Below are 14,432 nucleotides of genomic sequence, written 5' to 3'. Positions count from 1 at the left end.
GTCCCTTCATCTTAATAATTTGTCCAATGAAGATCTGCAATTAAAATCAGTACTTTGGTTGGTATTAGAGTCTTGATTAAACCAGTCCGCTTAAGACTGAGTGCCTCCAGTTGTGCTGAGAAACAATATTTGAGACATTTACTGATTTCAGTATTGTCATTGTCTGGTCTCTGTTTTAAGAAAGTGATAGGTTGCAAAATGATTTTTGAGCTCAGGAGTCAGATGAAAGTCTCTGATGAACGGCAAAATGAGTCTGAGTCACTGTGGGCTGGGAAGTATTCTGGATACTCTGTGAAATGTGTTCACTTGGAGATAAATTAACAAATACAAGCTTTTTCTATGACCCTCTACTGATGTAGCAGTTATTGAGATGTGTGCCCAGAGAATAATCATAAGAGTAATGATGAGGAAGTCTTCACAAAATAAACCTATCCATTAAAAGCCAACTGAGAGATGAGAGAAAGACATGCCAAGGCCAAGCTGCTGTAGTATATTGAAGAAGTAACAAACTGACACAGTAGGTAATTTCACACATGCACTGACTAAGTTAACAAAGTCTGTGTAGGTATAGTAGCCTTATATCCTATCATCTCTATAATTAGGGTCAAGGAAACAAAGCAGAGGTCTTCTAGCTCTGTGAGGGCAGATTCTGAGGGCAGTCACACATCACATAATGCATTAATGCTGACATTCCTGACCATAACATCTCTATTATATAGCCAGTACCATGTCACAAATAATTGATATTTCACTTATCTTTTTCCCTAGGCTGACTTTGAAAGGATCACATGTTTATTGCTCCGAGGTTGCAGTGCTGATCTTCTTTTGTACAGCAAATTCTTTTTATGGATAAAGGATGTTTTTTGAATTCAGTCATTTGATATCCCATACTGTTGCACATATAACCCATATATTAAAGCATTAAACACATGACATGAATCCAATAGTAAATGTAATGTAATGTAATGATGCACAGAAAATAAAAAAGATAACAACTTTCATCAGGAGATATTCCAGTCAGGAAGAAGCATTAGCAATGTACGTCAGATAAAATGATTTGCCTTATTATGAGTCCCAATGCCAGAGAGCTGATGATATGGATAGTAAAGTGGTTTGTGTCAAGTGCAAGTAATCACAGGTGCAGGCTGAATAGTACGGTTGTCAAGAAGTACCAGAAAGTGGGCAGCAGTAGAAAGACTTTCATGACAAGAAAGGGGAAGTGGGATGTTTTTGGATGCAATATGTAGAGTTTGTCTTCAATGTGAATCCATTATAGGTTGAATGCTACAACCAAGTGTGCTATTTTGACAGATGAGACAATTGTGTTCAGGCATGAGAATGCTCTGTACATTTGCACACAAAAAATAAAAGTCCGTTGTCAAACCTAACCCTTATGGTGTGTGAGGGGGTGGTTTCAGAGGGTAGGTATGTCATTATTGTAATTTGATGGTGTATTTTGCTGAATGTGTTTTTGTTTGATAAATCAGAGTGATATTACATTTATATACTAATTAACTGTTGCCCCTGGTGATATGCATATGTAAAATGAAATAAAACATAAATAAATAAATAAATAAATGACATATTTAATGTGCTCTTAATAAAGAGTTTCTGCTCAGTCCTTAAAGCCGTTATGCAGCATAATAAAACATCCTACTGCAGGATATCAGAAGTCTTAATCTTTTTGCACCTATAGACCCCCCCAGATACTGACGTATGACTGATGGACCCACCATTCAATTTATGTAATATATTTTCATAAGGATCCAGTAAAAAATAAGTATTCAGATATTATTTGGAGACACTTTCTTCTGGTTCAACAAGGAAGCCGATCAGTGCAGCAAAACATTTGCATTAAAAAAAAACAGTGCAGTGCTTAATGAGTTGTTTGCTGCTACTTCCAGGCAAACAGCCAGCAGAAGAAAAAATCATTGGCTCTGATCTTCAAGGCACTTACCTGGTGGTCTGGAGAGGGTGGTCTGACATCAGTGGGGGACCACCTAAAGGCTGAGCCAGTAGTAGGCACATTGCTGATAATCACTATCTTTTTATGCCCAGTTGTATCCATGGGAGCTGGAGCCAGGAGAGCAAGGAATGAACCCATGGCCACCCCACTGTAGAATATGGATAAAGGAGGATGCACATGTGTGATGACATGAAATTACATGAAAGGAGACTAAAGAATCGCAACTGTTAATGGAAATAACAGTCCTCGTTTGTTTGAACATGTTTTACAGGGATTGTCTCTGTGTGTATGCCTTGGTTTATTGTTTGCTAATTTAGAATAAAGATGTTAATCTCCGCCTGATTATAATTAATATTACTGCTGCACTTCTGCAATAATTGTAATCAGAATATGTGTAGTTATATACTGAACTAACCATGAAACTGTAACTGTAGCCTATATATTTTATAATGCATGGTTTTATTAGTGCTAACCGAAAATGATTCGTAGTAGATTAGAAGAAGCAGGAACTAGGTTGCTGGCAGGCCTTGGTATCCCATGTTATAGTCGGACAGGATTAGCTGCTGCACCCATCTGTCAAACTCGGGAGATCTGAGCTGTAACTCTGCCACACTTTGCACTGGATCACAGTTCAATAAGCGAGTAAGTAGGTGCATCTTTATTTTAAACGTCTGGGTATGTTTGCCGACTATTTTAATGCATCTATTGACGGTGTTAAATTAAAGTTAAGTTGTGCTACTGAACTGAGGCAGCCTCTCTGTATTTCAACGTAACTTGCACATTTTTTGTATTAAAAAAGTGTCAGTTTTTCTTGAAAATCTGCTTGAAAACAGCAGGTATCCTACTGAATATTATGTGTATTTCTGTGCAATCATCCCATCACTTTGAAAGACCGTTGGACGTTGTGTACAGTAGTTTACAGCTTCAGTGTATTCTTAACTACATGCAACAATAGGCTATTAATATTACTATTACTAATAAAAATTAAAATATTGTTCATAATAATAATAATAATAATAATAATAATAATAATAACAATTGCATGTAAAGTGTACTGGGGGTGTGACAGCTTTAAAGTCAGCTAGTTATATAAGGGTCATTGTGAATACTACATTAAAATGTTGTTGCAAATCCACCACTCTATTTTATTGATGTTCTTTGTTTTCTGTATTTCACAACCTATTCTCACTATGCCGCTATTTATAGATTGAATACAGGGTAAGAAAGTACATCTAAATATGGGGATCAGCTGCTGGATTCATTCATGGTCTCCAAAGTCAAAATGGTGACACTTAGGAACTCCTTTATAATTTAGAGACCTTGACACTTAGCATCCCAGAGAGCACTGATTGTGAAGACTTGAAGGCAAGCATTTTGTCACTGCATGCCAACCAAAGTGATTCTGCTTTATCTTCAGAGTATATGTGATTGTGAACAGCTTGCTTTGACTCTTATCAGAAGCACAATACGTAGAAATGCCAACAAAAGCCTACAGCTGAAGGACAATTGTTACAGAAGAGGTAAGAAGCTGATAGAAACTGATGTAGTTAGGACTGAATAAAGAATGTATAAATTAGTTTAACATTGAAATGACAACCCATGTTTTAAAGTAAACTTTGAACACTTTCAAAGTAGGATAAAATTATATTCTTGTAAATGGACCAGAAGGGGATTGAAGAGCAAACTTAATGATGACTGCTCAGTGAAATGTATTGCAATGCCTTGTGGTAATTGAAAAATAGAATAGTGAAGTGAGAAACAAATGGAATAGTAACGCAGTATGCAATATTCATAATATGCTGTTTTACATCCTTGTCAGCTAGACTACTGAAACCTATTTCCCCATAAATTGAGATTGAAGTGTTAAGGTTATATTTGATAGCCACGTAAGCATTTAATTTGAAGCAGTGTAGGTCTGTATCTTTTCTTATTGCATACTGCAAAGGCTGTATGGAATAGATAAGCTGTTTTTATGTCCTATCCGAATTCCAGTTTTAATTTCATATGTGTGTCGTTGTGAAGTCACACTGTTGTGCAGTTGAAAAACAGCATTGATCTCCGTGAAGTGCTGCTCCTATTTTGCAATGTACTGCTGGGAAGTCTAACTGTGCGCAGTCTGCTTGAGCTGCCCTGTGCATATTTTACACTGGTTTGCAAGCTAATGGACAATTTGTTTGTGAGACGTTGCAGAACACGACGGCAACCGTGACGAAGAGACAAACTGCAAACTGTCGCGTGTCACCTTGAAGAGAATACTGGGAAATAAATACAATTTTAAGAAATCATTCTTTCTCGTTTACTGGATAAATAGACAACTCTTCCCTTGGGATGTGAGTTTTTAAGCTGTCCATCATCAGCCATTGCTTTTTCTTTGATCTCTTGAAGAGCAAATTACAATTATTGTTTCTGAATGCATGGCATACAAATGGAGATCACTCGCCTGGAGCACCAGTGATGGGTTTCTGTCTGAAGCAGAGGTAATGGTTCTGAGTGGGGAGGGCTCTAGCTTTAGTCAGAGTCATTTTCTCTGACCAAACAGGGACTCTGACTTTCCTTACAGAGTTCAGATCCTTGCCGTGGTGATGAAGCGATCAGCATCTATTAGAATATATCAACGAGCTAAAATAACTTTGATTATATTGCTTTTCTTATGCATAGGTGTCACATATATAGTCTCGGGTTCCCACTGAGGTAAATAATTAAAGTAAGGTGTTAATCCATAGTATGAAAAAGTGATGGATGGCTTTCCTTCCAAGATCCTCTGTTATTTCTGCACATAGACCTTAGAAAATGTGTGTATACTTTGCACTGATAGGATAAAAAAAACGATGTCTGCTTTAATATTATAATATCATGTGCCACACAGCAACAAAATGGCAACATAGTGTATTATGTAAATAATTTGCTCGGAATACTGCTGTTGTGGCAAAACACCTTGGCATGTTTTTCTGAAGCATACAATCTCCAGTTTCACAAACACAGCTGGTACTGTTTTTAGAGGCTTAGAACTAATTATCCTGACCAGGAAAACGAAGAAAGGTGTGATGGGAAAAAAATGAGTGAGAGAGAGAGCAGCATAATCTTCACTAAGTAGGCTAAGGATTGATGGCTGTGGTAATCAATGCATTCAAAAATAAAAAGTTCGCTAGTGAATATAAATAGTGACTCACTTTTATTTTTAGGTCTCCTTGAGCTGCACCCGGGAGACGCCACCGACATGCTGGTTTTGACATGGACTTCATCACCTTCCGCAGTGACACTGTCCTGTCCGACGTCCATCTGTTCCAGCCCAACACCAGGCATCTGATGGTGCGCCTGAACGCAGTTGGACAGCCAGGTACAGTAACGCAGCATAGAAGTGCGCACCAATATCATTGAACAGTGACTAGAAGGATATAGAATGACATTGACGCGATTGACACTTAAAACAGCTGCAAAAGTTGCATTGATTAATAACAAGACGATCACCTCAGAAAAGGTGTTTTAATTGAAATGAGATGGAGGATCCACACAGGGGTAGAGTTGTTTAAGGATTAGGACCAGCCTTCCAAATGTTATAAAGAAAGCTTTAGGAACTGAGTTAAAAAACAGTCATCCAAAGTGAGGATGTTTACAAAAGTTTGTTTTCAGGGTTGTTTATGAGAATACGGACAGGAAGAGGATTTTGATACGAGATAAATGTCATATGACACTGATTGTACCCAGTTTCTCTCTGATTAAGGCAGATGTTCTGCTCCTTCTCACACCTGCATTCTGCAGTTAGTGATCTGTAAATGGTTATTATGCCTGTCAGCGTGAAATAATTGCAGAGCTTGTAGTTGAAAGATGTAGGCCTCGGCATATATGCTCGGCTAAATGCTGTATAAGTAGCTATAAATAGGCGATGCATGTTAAGAATGCATTCTATTTATAGACATTCTGTGAAAGAAACTGGAAATGAAAAACATTGCGAGTTGCTTGACAATGTTTCTTCAGCTAGACTGTTGCCAACAGCATGTCTGACTGTTTCGAGTTACAGAAAGGGCTATTACTGCATGGAACGATCCACTCGAGATGGGCATAAACAACGTGTACCTCCAACAGACACACTATTGTGATAAATATGACACCGGGTCATTCCAGTAAAGTCACAGAAGGCCTCGAGGACCCTAAAACACATTTCCCACTGATGGCAATAAAACTGAAATCATTACTGATAGGAAATTTGGAATCCATGGTCAAGTTCCACATAACGATGCAAATGCATGCAATTCACACAACTCGTCAAACTCTCTGTGTGGAGGAATGAGTGAGTGAGGCTTGTTACAAGTGGCAGTGCCAGCTTCTGAAAGCTGCGTCCCTCGATAATACCTCCATTACCACCACAGAGAAATGCACATGAATGTGCCCTGTAATTTTATTGTTTTCATCTTGTCCTTAGCCACCTGAGTAATGGGCTCTAATAACATCTCTCCAGAGCATGATGCAGTCTAGGTACTCTGATAAAATGTTGCAGATGATTGCTTTTAAACCACACTGCAAAGATGAATTATCAAATAGAAGCAGGATCTGTGATTTTTCATTTTCAGAAAACATTTGAATTTATTTCAACAGTAAACCTTGATTTTGTATAAACAAAATAGATTTTTTCCAACTTGGAAAATAAAAGTCTTGTGTTTTTGTTGTTTTTTTTGTTCAGGATTTTGTATTAGTATGTGTTTTTTTGTGAGACATCATTTTTAAACCTCCTGCCTCTTGACAATATTAAACATTCTTGGAATCTGCAGTAATCATGTTATCTAAATTGAAACAGTAAATGTGTGTGTGTGTATTTACAGTTAGTACTATCATAGGTTTGCATCAGTGAGACACTATTGGTTGCTCCCCAAGCAATCTCTGTCACCCCCTTAAAAAAAGGAAATAAATCATGTTGACAATGTTGTGTGTGTGTGTGTGTGTGTGTACCCCCCATCCCCACCCCCATTTAGTTTTTGTTTCACAGTTTAAGATTCTATGCAACGGTGAGAACGCTGACAGCACATCTCCCCCAGGCTCAGTGTGCATCTTGGGAAATGAAGCGGTCGGTTGCGTTCCGTCAAGAGAGGATGACAGCTCTTGCGTTGACGTGCCCAAAGAGGAAGAGGACGGAGTGAAGGAGGAAGAGGAGAGGGAGCAGCGAGAAGTTCTTCAATCCCTTTTGGATGAAGACGGGGACCTGGATGTGCTGAGGAAACCTAAAGACCACTTCAGGACAGAGGAAGATGTAACGGAGAGGGACAGAGTGTATCCCATCATTCTGAGTAAAGGAGAGAGGGTGGTCAGCGAGGATGAAGAGGACGAGAGTGCCACCAATGTCATTAAAATTGGTAAGTACCTCCTGTGGCGATATAGGTTTACCTCTCAAGATTAGACCATTACTCTTTGGGGAACATACTCATCACTGTATAAAAGTATTGCTGACAGTATTAAACACTGTTAGCCTGTAGTTGAAAGGAAGTGAGCAGGTAATAAGGTCCCAAATGTGTAGCCTACAAATTTCAGCTAATCCTATATTAAAGTCCTCCATCATTTCAGAACTGACAATGAACATTTCGGTTTGTAAATTTGATCGTTTTTAAAATGTACTATAAATGTGTTGCTATATAGATCTCACTGGCACCTTGCCTTGTTTTTGTAGCACTAAAGCTTATTCTGAATTTGGAAGTATTTGAAAAATCGTGACAGGATCTCATGTGCATATTTCAGTAAAACGTAAAGTTGTCCTGTTATGTCAGACATGTTGCCCTGCCTTTAAAGGGTGTATACTTATTATTGCAATAACCTTTACATGTTTCTAACAATTCTACATTAACAAAATGTCAGACATAAAGTGGCAATCACAGGTCTAATAGCGGCATTTCTGATGGAGAAAATCAAGCCAATGGTCTTAATGCTTTGCTAGCAGAAGCCTGCTTAACACAGACTGGCAACTAAAATGTCAGCCACATATATTGTAATAAAGAGCCTTTGAAAGTGAGGTCAGTCAGCAAGCTCAGCTTCATAAAATGAGGAATCAACTTTAATGAAAAGATTGTTTGCAAATTGTGATGTAGACAAAGCTTTTTTTTTGTATGCTGCTCTTTTAGTGAAGGGGGTCTGGAATGCAATTAGAGTGTATCGCTCTCTTCTAATCAGTATTATTGACCCAGGTCATTCTTGCAGTGCTGGCACAGTTTCCTCATTCTCTGCCTCTTTAAGAGTGTGATTGTGAAATGACAGTGTGTCCCATGAGAGCCTCTATCCTACCTCACCTCGAGTTTGTCTTAAACAGAGCACACAATGGCCACCCCATTAGAAGATGTTGGTAAGCAGGTATGTGTCGGTGTGTTTTGCTTTCGTTTCAGTGCCTTTCATTTCTGCTCGTGTACCATGTGGTGGCACTCTGACTGGTGCGCTTTATGTTCCCTTGCTCAGGTATGGCGTGGGGCTATGCTTATGGCTGACTACATTCTCTCTCATCAACAACTGTTCAGGGGATGCACTGTCCTAGAACTCGGGGCAGGCACTGGAATGACAAGTATTGTCATGGCAAGCGTTGCCAAGAAAGTTTTCTGCACAGGTATTATTATTATTATTATTATTATTATTATTATTATTACTGTGAGTTGCAGGAATGAACACTTGAATTGTGTTTGTGATCTGTACTGTTGATGTCAAGGTTTTGTGTGTGATTTAAGACAAAAAAGTGCCCTAAAACTAATACTGCACCAAAGCTCAGTCTGCTTTTTTGAATGTATAAATTGTTTGTCTCTCACACCAAACGCCAACCCATTGCCAGAGCTCACATAATCAATCTCCTTTATAAATCAATCCTATCATTTAGATGTGTGGCCCAGCAGTAACTGGCATTCAGCTTAAAAAAAATCCCCATGCTACGATTTGACTTTCCATTCTTTTCAACATGATGGAAAGATTATATAGTAGAGGTGTAATGTGATTATCTTTCCCTGCTTGAAGTACACTTAGTATAACACTCAGTACAAAAGAAAAATAGAAATTCTGGGAATCAGGAATTATTCAACACTGGAAATCACGTCACTTGATTGCAGCAGAAAATAGTGTTTTTTGGCCTCGTTAATATGAAGACGTTCTTCAGCAGAGGGAAATGATTGGTGAATAGACATCTTTGTCTCTTATTTAAAAGAAAGAATGATAGGTGTTCTAGGGAAAGTAAAAGTTAATGCTTTTATGCCACTGAGTACTGGAGTGGACCTCTGAACTCAGATGTATTTATTCAATGATGATGTCACCAATATGATCAATTTTCAGGTCTTGAACTGTTTCATTTTAAGTACAGAGTACAGGTATACATGAGAGTAAAAACCTCCTCCAAAAATCCTTTTGAAGTGCTGAAAGAAAATTCCACATTCCACATTAAACTGAATAGTAGGCCTTTTCTACCAGTGTTTTTTTGTTCTGATTTTCAGATGTTGGCCACGACCTGCTGAGCATGTGTGAGAGGAATGTGGAATTAAATCGGCACATACTGGAGCCAGCAGGTGACTACTTTTAAAATCCTTTAGATGTACCAGATAAAAGTGTAGGTTACTTAGGATGCCCTTGTTTCATTTAATTTGTTTTATTGACTCAGACTCAAGAGGAGTTATTTACCACCCTTTTACTACCCTTCCTTTTGACTATTGAATATTCTAGCAATTTACAATTGGTCAGTGCTCCTCTTTTGAAGCAAAAGATCACCCAGGTCAAGACCTTCTTCCCTTCCTTGTTCCCTTCTTCCCTACCCCGTTATTGTACTGTAAGTGAGAGTGCTTTGTATTCCATTTGTCCCTCCATTGTTGTTCATCTCTCTCTTTGTTTTACTATTGGAAAATGCAGATGTGTAGGCAGAATATGCCCACATACGGTAACTAAAACGCCAAATGCTGCTGAGCTTTCCATTGGTAGTCTGGTTGTGTCCTGTTTATGTCCTCAGTAAGTGAGACACAACTCCAGAGAATACTGCCGCTCTCCCGCAGACCTCTCCTTGTACAGTTGAATAGATTTATCATGTTTTCGCATTCAGGATTTACCGTAACATGCCATGTTTTTCACAGGAGGGGATCTCAAGGTGTGTGAGTTGGACTGGCTAGGGAATGACTTCTGCACTGGTAAGAAAATCCCCGTGTCAGGTTCAGTAAAGTGGCAGTCGGGATGAGATCAGGCGGTTAACTGTGTTGCTGTCGTTTCCCACCCCAGTTAAGACTCCGCGTGATAGATTTGCTTATATGAAGATGGCTGAGGGGAAGCAGTTAATTTGGGGTTGTTTACTGCTGAAATATCATCTTAAATTCCAGTTTCACTTACCTTATTATAAAATGTGCTTTATAATACATACATCAGAGCACATGCAATTAACAGCACAAAGATAGCATTCTAAGATAATCCTTTTTGATAGACTGCTTTTTTCTCTTTTAGTCGATTTCATCCAATACCGGAGCAGCAGAATCATTCTAAACTATTTTGTGTTTGTTTCAGCTGTATACAGGTGGTTGTGAATGCCTCCCTGGTGTAATGACACCTTATCACTTACACCTTGGGAGATCTTTGCTAACCAATAAACTGGCACTTAATTTCAGATCCCAACACAGAATTCAGCTGGACAGAGGATGAAGTGGCGGATCTACACAATAATGCCACCGTGCTGATCGCTGCTGACGGTATTTAAAACGATGACGTATAACCAAAGAGTTTACAGTTGAAATCTGAATTACAAGGACAACGGGTGTCAGTTGTCCAGCATATTAAGAGTTAAAATAAGGGTGCCTTTTTATACATCATTGTTGTCCTGCCATCTCCTGGCTATTAAGGCATAAAACATCTGGATGGATTGAACTGATCCACATAGTTCATTGTTCTGTTTGCTTAAGTGCGACAAATGAGAGCAGACAGTGAACTTGTAACAACAGCTCAGTATTAACTGATCACCAGTGGCGTGTCCAGAACATTTTAAATAGTTATTTTGGGGTGTCACACTGCATTCAAAATTGAATGTTGTATTTATTTTGGGATATTAAAGTGCAAAATATAACAATAGTAACACAGTGCATCCCTTAAATTAAAATATCAACCAAAATGAAGTTACTAAGGATATAAACACTTTTCCTGAGTTTCCAACACACAACTCAACTGCTCCTTATCTCTGTGGATTTATAGATACCACCAACACAACTACCGAATCCCTGAATAAAGAGCCATTTGGCTACTCTTGAGCACAATAATTCCACCACATTGTTTCATGAGAGATGTATTCGTGTATGTATTTTCTAGCAAAAATATTCACAAATTCATCCAAATTCAAGGCCTTTGCCCGTCAAATGTCTGTGTAGTAAGACGCTGCTATGTGGTGTGTTTTACTGTTTGGTCTTTTTCTAGTCTGCTATGATGATGACCTCACAGATGGCTTATTCAGGACCCTGTACAGAATCACAAGCAATCTCCGGAACCCCAGCACTGTTTATTTTTCCATTGAGAAAAGGTAACGGTCTGATTTTGCTTTTACTTTTATTTTATTTTTTTACCTTATTCATGATTATCTAGACCAAACCACAGGACTGAAATTTCTACTAAGGAGAGAACCCTTATTTCAGGATTAGAAAATGCTTGTTGATGATGATGATGATGGTGATGTTTTGCTCTGGATTTCAAGGCTGAATTTCACACTGAGACATATGGATATATCGTGTGAAGCATACGATCACTTCCGCTCCTGTCTGGAGGACTTGAGGAATATCACAGATGGCAAGATGCGGTTCACTTTGGAGACCGTTCAGCCCACCTTCCCCCAGTTCTTCACCTACGAGCGCATCGAACAGCTGGTGAGTTTGGTCCATCTGGGTCAGTCGCACTGTCCAGTCTTAACAGATACACGTGTGCACTTACTGGGCAAAACCACTGCTCATGAACTGGATTGAAGTGGAGCTTAAAGCTACTAGGAACATTTTTTTATTTTTTTTATTTTGCAATACAGTGAACGTTTAGATCTCATTTCTCCTTTCTCACCTGCTATCCTTAACTTACATTGATTGACTGTCATTATTTTGTATATATTGATTTAAGCACACGATTCTTTTTCCAATCCACAGATTTGATTTTGCATTGGACTAATAACCATGTAACACAAGCCTGTGTAACCTGATTGTATAAATTTGATTGTTTAAATTTGTGTACATTTAAACCTTTTTTTTCCCCCTGATTTTATCCTAGGAGCTCTGGAAAGTAACAGCTAAGACTCTAGACCGAAATATGGATTCCTCAGCCATAAAATAGTTCGAAATGTGTGAGTTAACATCCTGTAGGTTTATACTGATGGACAGTATGTGCGTTTTAGTACAAGATTGCATTTTCAGATCCAAGTTAAACTGTGTTAATGCTTTAATATAGGATATTGAGTTTGAAGTTATTGTAAGCAATTCATTTGTTGCTGTGTGTTTATTTTTTTGGCTTGATTTTAAATGGGTTTGTTCTGTATTTAATTTTTGGGAACTAATTTGACTAAGACTTACTCTTGTTCTTGTTAACATAATTACCTTTTGGTTTAAATAACATACAATATGAGCAATGCACGGTTAAAAAGGTAACTTCCCAGAATTCCCAACGGAACCTTTTAAATCTAATTTAGAACCTTAAATTAAGGGACGGGAACTATGAGGTTTGACTATGGGAGGTTATATATGCTTTATAGACCATGCTTTTGATTTTTCTAGTGTTAAATGTTGCAAATGCTTTGATCTGAGGTTGTCAGTAATTTATATTTTGAGTCATAACAAAGGTCTTTTATTTAATTAATAACTGGTCAATTTTATATCACCATTATTTTATTGAACAAACCAGTGCTTTGGCCTATATTTGTGATACTAAATGCATTTTTAAAAGGGCTACAGTATAAAGGTGCTATCGTTATTTGTGTTACACTTTATGCATGCAAGAATGGTCTTCTTTGATGTAATCAGCAGCAAATGGTATACACAAATCCACATGGTTTGCAATCCATTCAAATGTACATGTGAAAATAATAAATTTATTTTAAATAAATTATGTTTTAAATATATCAGAGAGTGTATTTGTTAATATTTAAGCAATAATATTGTGTTGATCCACACTGGAGATAAAAACTTAACACAATGACTAACCCAGAAAGGGTGAAAGGTGTGTTAATTAAATGATAATAACTAATTTCCCACACACTTGAAAAGTCCAAAGTCAAGACAAACATTAACAGATATTTTCACGTTACTGTTTTCTCACTTCAGAAATAAACGTGTTGATAGTCAGTGGTTAACTAATTGTGCAACTGACACGGTAGATAAACTGGACTTTATAGTGCGTTATTGTGTCACCATATTTAGGTAACCATTCAATCTGCAAAAACTAATTTTAACATCATATTTTTGAAATACTCGACCTCCGTTTCATTGTTAAAGGCCATTTTAAGTCTACAAATCAAAGAAAAGATCCTAAAAGAATTAAAATATCAATTTGGGTATTATTTGGGTTCATCATGCAGACCACACCACGAGTAATGTGTGCCTGAATCAGTGATTGATTAAATTGAGAAATACATTCGAACACATTTAAAAATGAAAATGAAATTAAATGAAAACAAATGAGAACTGGCAATCTAACCAAAATACACCAAATTAAAATCAGCTATTAAGAAGTCTATGCTAAACATATTTCCACTAGATGGCAGCAAAAGACAGCTTCTTTCTATTTTATAAAAATAATAATAAGGTTCACCACTAAGCAGTGTGAAATGAAAGCTTACATAATGTATTTATTTTAACAAAGCAATGAATCCGGTGAATGATTTTCGGAGTGTTTTGAAAGTCGTAGCTGTCGTCACCCCCCAAGTTAAAGCTGCTACAAATGTTCCTGACAAAATCAAAGTGTTACACATATCAGTAACCGAGAGTTTTGCATTACGTATACTTTAATGTCATTGTCAAGCATTAATCAGGAAAGCTGGACAATATTATTTCATGCCATACATTGATGCTGGTCAGTGCTGATAATGATTGATTTTAATGACACATTGCAAAGTACTAGACTGTGCTATTGGAAAGGAGAGAAGATGGAGTGGCTTGAATTCCTGACCTCAAGCTCTGCCGATATTGACACTGTCATTGCAGGGCTCTGTTGTATATTTTACAGCAAGGGGAATAAAGTGTGTGATGAAGCATCTGACTCGTATGTTTATTGTGCTTTGGGTTAACCCTTGTACCACATCATGGAAATCTTCCAATGGTATGTTACACTTCAGTTTCTTTCATTGCAGCTTCAACATTTAATATTGAGGTGGGTCACATTTCAGACTGATATACCACGCTACCTGTGGTAGTAGTTTTAATACTGGAGCTATACACTTTCTTTTTCGAACATTAAGCATGGCATGGTGACTATATAAAAGGAGGGAAATGTTGAATTGTCTGAATGTTGAAACTGATCTTCA

The 14,432-nt window shown here is 37.7% G+C and overlaps 1 protein-coding gene across 7 annotated transcripts; it reads left to right on the top strand.

Moving 5' to 3' along the window:
- Window positions 1-2,516: 2,516 nt before the first annotated feature.
- On the top strand, window positions 2,517-13,031 carry mettl22 (methyltransferase 22, Kin17 lysine). Of its 7 annotated transcripts, none has more exons than XM_066690061.1 (13): window positions 2,522-2,608; window positions 3,384-3,486; window positions 4,157-4,296; window positions 5,149-5,303; window positions 6,934-7,311; window positions 8,256-8,296; window positions 8,399-8,543; window positions 9,412-9,483; window positions 10,039-10,092; window positions 10,561-10,641; window positions 11,357-11,459; window positions 11,631-11,799; window positions 12,188-13,031. In XM_066690061.1, exons 4-13 carry the CDS (start codon window positions 5,198-5,200, stop codon window positions 12,248-12,250), a joined length of 1,212 nt encoding a protein of 403 aa, XP_066546158.1. In that variant the 5' UTR covers window positions 2,522-2,608; window positions 3,384-3,486; window positions 4,157-4,296; window positions 5,149-5,197; the 3' UTR covers window positions 12,251-13,031. The 7 variants fall into 7 exon arrangements, with proteins under 7 accessions (XP_066546161.1, XP_066546155.1, XP_066546158.1 ...); XM_066690062.1 differs by having other exon boundaries at window positions 4,148-4,296; XM_066690059.1 differs by lacking the exon at window positions 4,157-4,296.
- Window positions 13,032-14,432: the final 1,401 nt, after the last annotated feature.

This window comes from Amia ocellicauda, chromosome 17 (assembly GCF_036373705.1).
Source record: "Amia ocellicauda isolate fAmiCal2 chromosome 17, fAmiCal2.hap1, whole genome shotgun sequence".
Taxonomy (NCBI): Eukaryota; Metazoa; Chordata; class Actinopteri; order Amiiformes; family Amiidae; genus Amia; species Amia ocellicauda.
The sequence above is the reverse complement of the archived record's forward strand: the minus strand, read 5'-3'. Positions and strand labels throughout refer to the sequence as shown.